This window comes from Aplysia californica, unplaced genomic scaffold (assembly GCF_000002075.1).
Source record: "Aplysia californica isolate F4 #8 unplaced genomic scaffold, AplCal3.0 scaffold00476, whole genome shotgun sequence".
Lineage (NCBI taxonomy): Eukaryota > Metazoa > Mollusca > Gastropoda > Aplysiida > Aplysiidae > Aplysia > Aplysia californica.
The window spans coordinates 195,460-203,891 of NW_004797746.1; the positions used below are offsets into that span (position 1 = coordinate 195,460).

General features: G+C 41.2%; 1 protein-coding gene across 1 annotated transcript in view; it reads left to right on the top strand.

Moving 5' to 3' along the window:
• LOC101859806 (glutamate--cysteine ligase catalytic subunit) overlaps nucleotides 1-8,432 on the top strand; it is a gene marked incomplete in the record, with an annotated part of 34,494 nt that overhangs the window by 10,774 nt on the left and 15,288 nt on the right. The window contains 5 exon segments of the mRNA XM_013086533.2: nucleotides 243-308; nucleotides 998-1,111; nucleotides 5,584-5,642; nucleotides 6,773-6,990; nucleotides 7,736-7,852. Of these exon segments, the coding sequence (XP_012941987.1) occupies nucleotides 243-308; nucleotides 998-1,111; nucleotides 5,584-5,642; nucleotides 6,773-6,990; nucleotides 7,736-7,852 (574 nt within the window).

Sequence of the window (8,432 nt, forward strand, 5' to 3'; positions counted from 1 at the left end):
CCTCCCCAAAATGCAGCTGATAAAGACCCTGTTACATCTTTGCCATTCTGACGGGCCAAAGGGCTAGAACTCAGATGGCTGCTAGATCAGAAAAGTAAAGTGTTTTAGTCTTTTTATCCAAATAACTTGTACTAGGCTCACTGTAATATGTTTACTTTTATTTAAGCTACTCGTTTGACAACGTGCGTGAAGCCATTTTGTGACTTGTTCTGCTTTTATTTTTGTTTCTTTCCCCCGCCCAGGCGTCAGGAAATTCAAGCTGAGCTCAATGATGACGAGGTGCCCCTGTCTCTGACGGCTTTCCCTCTGTGAGTTTTCTCCCATCTACTTGTGTATGTGGGTGGTTGGCGGGTGCTCTGGTGTGGTTTGCTTCTTCTTTCCTATGAATCATCTATCGTCCTTATCTCCCCTTTTTTAAATTTTATGTTTGTTACTGTCTTGTAACATCTTTAATCTTCTGGCGCTCATATGACCTTATGCAGTTGCGAGTGCCGTAAAACCTCTACTAAAACTAAACTACTTGTGTATAGGGTAAGACATGATACACCTTTATTGTCCAGATCCTGGCACATTGGTGCTTCTCCAAATCTGGGTTAGCCCACTTGTCCTTAAAAGCGACCAAGTAAACAAACATTTTTTCTTTTTTTTGAATTAATCTGTTTTAGAGTTGCAATTTTAGTTTTGTATTTGGTTTTCATTAGTTCCATGCTGTTGTCATTGCTTATGTTTTTTTGTCTTTTTAATTTTGTCTTAAGCATTTCGTTAAGGATTTGAACAAACATAAAAAGTGCATTTTTAAAAGGTATACTAAATTTGTTTTAAACACCAGAAGTTAGGTAAACTCAAATTGTTAAAAACTTGGAAAATAAATTTGGAAATGTAAAGTCAAACTATTGCAGACACTAAAAGTTAAAAGTGTATTTTTGAATTGTAAATTCAAATTGGTTTCAAACACAGAAAGTACATTTTCGACAGGTAAACCTTAATTTGTTCCCAGGCTGGGTGTGCGTGAGTTCACTTGGCCCACTGCCAAGACGGACCCAGTGGATGGAGTGTCAAGGTCGTTGTTCTTCCCAGACGATGCCATCAACCAAGGTCACCCAAGATTTAAGTAGGTGGCTTTGATTTGGTCAAAAGAAGATGGCTCCAGTTGAGGTCTTTCTCGCTGGGTGCACTAACCCACGAATCAGGAGTATTTTTCTGTTGTGTAACATATATTATGTTCTCAACTCAGAAACACACCCACTCATACACACGCGCCATTTACACAAACGACAAATGTGCACACATAAACACTAGTGAGTACACACGCCCCCACCACACAAAACACACGTACACACACAAGCCCAGAAAGTAGCTTACTGTGAACTGTGTCTCAAATATGTTCAGTCATAATGACTTGCTATAAACTACACCTAAAATATTTCCTCAAATATGTTCAGTCATAATGACTTGCTATAAACTACACCTCAAATAATTTCAGTCACAATGACTTGTTATAAACTACACCTAAAATATTTCCTCAAATATGTTCAGTCATAATGACTTGCTGTAAACTACACCGCAAATCTTTCCTCAAATATGTTCAGTCATAATGACTTGCTATAAACTACACCTCAAATATGTTCAGTCACAATGACTTGTTATAAACTACACCTAAAATATTTCCTCAAATATGTTCAGTCATAATGACTTGCTATAAACTACACCTCAAATATGTTCAGTCACAATGACTTGTTATAAACTACACCTCAAATATTTCCTCAAATATGTTCAGTCATAATGACTTGCTATAAACTACACCTCAAATATTTCCTCAAATATGTTCAGTCATAATGACTTGCTATAAACTACACCTAAAATATTTCCTCAGATATGTTCAGTCATAATGACTTGCTGTAAACTACACCGCAAATCTTTCCTCAAATATGTTCAGTCATAATGACTTGCTATAAACTACACCTCAAATATGTTCAGTCACAATGACTTGTTATAAACTACACCTAAAATATTTCCTCAAATATGTTCAGTCATAATGACTTGCTATAAACTACACCTCAAATATTTCCTCAAATATGTCCAGTCATAATGACTTGCTGCAAACTACACCTCAAATATTTCCTCAAATATGTTCAGTCCTAATGACTTGCTAGAAACTGCACCTCAAATATTTCCAGTCATAATGACTTGTAATAAACTACTCCTCAAATATTTCCAGTCATAATGACTTGGTGTAAACTATACCTCAAATGTCCAGACTTGCTGTAAATCGCACCTCAAAAGTATCTGCTTCTATGTGTCCTCTTTTGCTGACTTGCTCTAAACTGCGAATGAGATGTATTCTATCATGCTGGCAAACTAACCTACATAAAACTGAACAATATAATTTTAAAAAAATTATAATTGAGAAAGCTACTGCTTTTTACGGAGTGGGTGGTTGGAGGGTGACACTGATAGGTTCACTTCTTAACTCTTGAAACCCTGGGTTTTTTCCACCGTTATCTAGAGTTTTTTCTTTGTCACCTAAACCTGGTGCACTATGTCTCATTATAACCCCAAAAGCGTGCCTCCAACTTCTAAATAGCGAAAACAAAGGCTTAGCCATTACTAACAAATTTGGATAGGGAATAGCTCTGAAAAATAAGAAACTAGCACTAAATAAAACGAAACAGTTGTCACTAGTACTGGACGCTCCCAGCGTCCGATGGGGAACAGGGCTATTTCTGCCGGACGCTATCAGCGTCCAGTGGGGTTTACAGAGTTAGCTTTTTTTCTGTTTCTTTTTCTCCAACAATCTGCCCTGGCACAGTGCATTGGGCTGTGGACCTGGTCTGCTAGGCAGGAGCTTGAAATTTGAATTTTAATGGAGTCTGAAATATTTTTCTGGTCCTTCACAGCTCAGTGCTATTTAAGGAACCAGGTGTTTTGCCTTCAAAATTATTTATAATGTGTCTAGTGGGGTGTTGGGCTTCAGCTTTAAATTGTTTTTTTTCTCTCTCAGCAGCTAATGATAACCTTTAGGATGGGGCCAGCCGAGGTGTCTGCTTAAAAAAGAGTAGAGCATTGTAAAAAGTCCTCCCATACTGGACAGTGCTTCCACTCTTTCGTATTTTTACGGAAATCCGTACTTTCTGCCAGTTCCGTACTTGTTCCTCCTTCATCGTCAACTCCCTCCGTAAAAAAAAACTGCGACAGCGCAGGACTGCCGAAATTCCGTACTCGCCTTCCTATCGTCTTGTAGTTACGGATATTTACGGTAATTCTCTCGTCAACAAGTTAAAGTTATTGAAACCTGCCAGATTGCGCTTTTCCTGCAATCGGCCATTATTGCGCTATGTCCCTTGAATTCATTGCGGGTTGGTCGGCAGTACATTTTCTACCTGCAGATGGATCAAAATCTGGCGAACCTTTTGTGCCAATTTCCTCCTTTCTATCATTCACTACTAATTCCTTCTGCCTATCTTCGGATTGTTGCCGCGGCTGGAAATCTGCGCGTTGATCAAGTAAATTGACTTGTGATCTTAGACTTAGACAAAAAACTTACTGTCAGAAAGAAACTTTTTTTTGCAAATTTGTCTAGATCTAAATCTAGAGAAATTATCAATGCGAAGATTCTACGGCACGTGAACGCAATAAGGGCCGCGATGAAAGAAATAATAATATGCTGATACGCGGATGCCCACTACACGAGACTACGGGTGGGATCGGCCGACCGCGCTGATCGCCCGACTCGGTCGCCTAAAAAACAAACGTGTTTGTTTTCAGTTTCAGGCGATCGAGTCGGGCGATCGGCCCGATCCGGCCGTGGGTAAAATAAAAAATAATTCGAGTGGTGTTCTGAGGTTGTGACAGGCGACATTCAGACGTGAAAATTTAGAAAAAATTTGAGTGTATGCTGCGCAACTGTATTGTGAAGGTACATCTATTCATTATTCCCATGTTTGCCTGCTATCAATGGTGCGACGTCAAATTTATTGAATTATAGTAGCAATGAAAGGGGAACCTGCTTTTAAACATTGCCAGCAATGGAAAGATATGTTGGTGAAGAAATCAAACAAGACAAAATGTTGGTGAAAAAATAAATGTTATGGGCTCTAGGCAATCTCTTCAAACAGGCTCCCAAATGCCATTTTCAACCCTCTAAAAGCACTAAGTTTCAATTTCTTCGGGGGCGAAACTTCGCCCCCTGAACCCCCACCCGGGATGCTGTCCCTGGACCCTGCTGGGGGCCTCTGTGGCCCCCAGACCCCCGGCACAATTTTCCTTACTTTTCAGCTTCAGCTGGTGGAATCACTGACGGGAGGAAATCAACTAATCAGCCATTCTGAGATCTTCGCTTTTCCTTCCTGATCACTGCTAACCTTGTCATCAACATCCTCTTTTATTTGTGACAGCAAACATTGTTTTATTTTTTGTGTGTCCTTGATTCATAATACAGACTTCAACATAAGTTAAGGACCACTTGCAAACACTCTGAGTGGTCTCTTTGGGTCGACCTGCCTCTGAGTGTTCTTGGGCTGATCCAGTGGCTTGATGGCGCTGCCTCAGGCGGACAATGACAGAGTGTGATACTGCAAGCCTTCTAGCAACTTCTCGGGCTCCAACTCCATCCTGCAGCCATGCCATAGCTCTGGCACAATCAAAGTCTCTCTGCTTTCGTCTTGGTGGCATGTTGATGATGCGATGCTGGGTTTTGCGCAAATGGCGGCTTAAATTGCCACCTGAGTGAGCACAGTTTGAGACCGTAAGTCTGTTTATGACGTGCACCTGAAATATTAACTGATGAATGTTCGCGGTGTCGCTCTCAAGTCGATAAAAAACAGAGAATGTGGCTAAAATTCCCTGAGGATTTCCGTGATGCTCGTGTTGGTTTTGCCCCTGTAGGAAACTTTGCAGTACGCAATGGTAACCCTTAATACTTTCAGAGCAAAGCATTTTGAAACATTTCCTTGTTCTCCTTTTTTTGGATTAAAAAAAAATCAGGGCTGTCTGTCAAGGTGGTCCTTAACTTATATTGAAGTCTGTTTGAGAAAGCAATTTTTCATTGATACTTGTTCTGATTTTGTGGTGTGCATTTGTTCTATTTATAACCAACATTAGGCACCTTTAAAAGAAAAAGGCACAAGTTAAAAAAAGAACTCTCGAAACATTACAAAGCTGACATCACACTAACTAAGGAAGGGAATGAAGGTTAATGAGTTGGTGGATTCCCTCTTGTTCCTGTCTGTCTATCCGTCTTACTTTTTCCCAGCACTAAATGACCATTATTGTGTCCATGTGCATCTCTTTACTCAAACAAACATGAAGGTCAGTGACCTGGGCAGGTTTTTGGTGCTCTGCTCACTTATTTGCATTTGTTCTGTGGTGTTCAGCATTTGTGGCACCCGTAAGTGTAGTTTGTTTGAAGGTGATTTGTTGCTTGCAGGAGATTTTTGTGATTTGTTGTTTGGTGTTCAGCATTTGTGGCACCGGTAAGTGTAGTTTGTTTGAAGGTGATTTGTTGCTTGCAGGAGATTTTTGTGATTTGTTGTTTGCAGTTATTAACGCTTTTTTTTTTCTACTTTGCTTCCTGCTTCTTAACAGAACTCTGACAAGAAACATCCGCACGAGACGCAAAGAAAAAGTGGCCATTAATATACCTAGTAAGTGATCAGAAAGTTTGTTAGTAGTTTTTTTTTCTTCATGTTTGAATACATTGAGTGGATTTGATTTTTTTTGTTGTTGTGCAAAGCAAATGTGAGCGGCACAACTGGTAGTTTCTCTTCTTCTTTTTCTCTCTCTAAGATTTATATTTGACTGCTTTGAGCGTTCTCAATTCTTTATGACTATTATTGTGTCGATCTCCTTTCTAGTCCAACAATTACACTAGAACCAAGCATGTCTAGTAATGAGGCTACGGGACTCGTAATCATCAGGATACGGGTTCGGGGGTTCAAGCCTCAGCTCGGCCCAACGTTGTGTCCTTGGGAAAGGCGCTTTATACGAATTTCCCATTTGGCTTGGTCTTTTCGGAGATGGACGTTAAACTCGGAAGTCCTGCCTCTTGAATAACCCAATAGTGTTACTAGGGGCGTCAGACCTATACTACCATTATACCATTTTTTTCCTGTCGTCCTTGCTTTTTTACCTGCATTTAATTACTGCTGTTGTGTTAGTGTACTTAAATTCTGTTTACTTAAAGACATCTCACTGTTGGACAATCTGTAACATGGGTGATTAGCAGGTGCCCAGGTATGGTTTGCCCCCTCTTTCCTGTCAAACACCTACAGTCCTTATCCCTCCCCTTTTTCTTTTGCAGATCATCGTCTAGTAACACCTCTTGTCTTCGGCTCTTATATGATCTATTTGTATTGCTCATGCTGTAAAACTTTTATTAATCCTAAGCGTAAAAGTAATTATTGTTTTGATGTCTTTCTCTTTTACTTTAAAATATCTCACTTTCTTGTGGATGGTTTGCGGTCGCTCTGGTGTAGTTTGCTCCTTCTTTCCTATCAAATATGTACTGTCCTGATCTGTTCTCCTTTTTTCTGTTTGTTGCTCTCTTATAAATGTCTCTAATCTATGGCACTTGTATGACCTTTTTGCGTTTGCAAGTGAAGTAAAACTCTTACTAAAGTAAAACTGATCTCCCCTCCTTTTTTCTGTTTGTTGCTCTCGTATAACGCCTCTAATCTTTGGCACTTGTATGTCCTTTTTGCCTTTGCAAGTGCTGTCGTAAAGCTCTTGCTAAAGCAAAACCAAAACTCGCTTTCTTTTTTTCCCCCCTGAGCAGTTTTTCAAGATGTGCACACCAAGCGGCCGTTCAAGGAGGATCTTGCCGCCCTGGGGGATGACGGGGAAGCGGCCCGAGCCGCCCAACCTGACCACATCTACATGGACTGCATGGGCTTCGGCATGGGCAACTGCTGCCTGCAGGTCACCTTCCAGGCGTGTAACATTGAGGAGGCCCGGTACCTGTACGACCAGCTGGCCGGCATGTGTCCGATCATGGTGAGTGGGAGCAGGACGACGACGGGACGTGTGCTTTGTGTGATATGTAAGGCAGCGTGGAGGGGAAATCCGGCGCTGATCAGAATAATGGAATCAAGGAATCCCACATTTTTCTGGCCGTTGGACAATTTTTAAAAATGTCTTTTTTATTTTTTCTTTGGTTTAGTAACTTCTATGTCCATTTAAGAAGATATTTCTATGTGGAATATTCTGAAAAATGTTGATCAAAGGCTCAAGAAAATGTAAATTTGCAGTTTTCGAGAACAATCACGCTTTGGAAGTCACCAAACTTTGGTGGCCATTTTCTCACTAATTTTGCCTCTGACACAGGGGGCCTCACCTCCTTCAATTACAAACATCTCGACTTCTATTCAAGATACGCGTGTAATTTTTAAATCTCTACTTCTTTTGTATGTTTGTCACTCTTATGAACTGCTATTTCCGGGGTGCCTTGAAAGTCGAAGCTCACTTTTTGCTGTTGAAGCTAGAGAGGTGAGCAGAGTAAGCTCGATTCCCTGCAAGGATTTCTCTGTTGACATCAACCCCTTGGCGCTCATATGACCTTATGCAGTTTCGAGCGCTGTAAAGCCTCTACTAAAAAACCCCCCAAAATAATGTCATCAGATGACAAAAAGACATTTCTTTTACAATCTATGATACCTAAAACAGTGGGTTAAAGGGCATTTGAATCTTTTTGTTTCGTTATTACTCCTTTCATCTCCCTTCCCCTGTTCTTGTCTTGCAGCTGGCCTTGAGCGCGAGCTCTCCAATCTACCGAGGCTACCTGTCAGACATTGACACTCGGTGGCCAGTAATTGCTCAGTCGGTGGACGACAGAACTCGAGAGGAGCGAGGACTTGAGGTGAGAAATAATTATGTACTTGGTATTTTGTGTAGGATTATATTTGGGCTGTATGGTTGTAAATGTTGGACGTCCTCTGATTTAGATAATTGGAGGTGAGACTCTTGAAGTCTGTGGCGTAGCTGATTAGCCACTTCCCCGTCACGAACAGAAGATCTGGGCTCGATTCCCACGTAGGTAGATTTTTATCGAGTTCAGTCTTTCTACTGTGTCCCTCTCAGCCTGATTGGCCTAGCGGTTAGGCTACGGGACTCGTAATCATCAGATATCGGGTTCGGGGGTTCAAGCCTCAGCTCGGCCCAACGTTGTGTCCTTGGGAAAGGCGCTTTATACGAATTTCCCATTTGGCTTGGTCTTTTCGGAGATGGACGTTAAACTCGGAAGTCCTGCCTCTTGAATAACCCAATAGTGTTACTAGGGGCGTTAACCCGTACCATTTCACCATGTTCCCCTCTTAGCCTGGTTGGGCCCTGACGCGCAGGATCGAAGCCTACGTCGTAACTGATTCAAATTGTGTCGATGGGAGTGTAAAATACCGAAAACAATGTTATTTACCTCACTGTGTTCAGGTAAAAAGTCC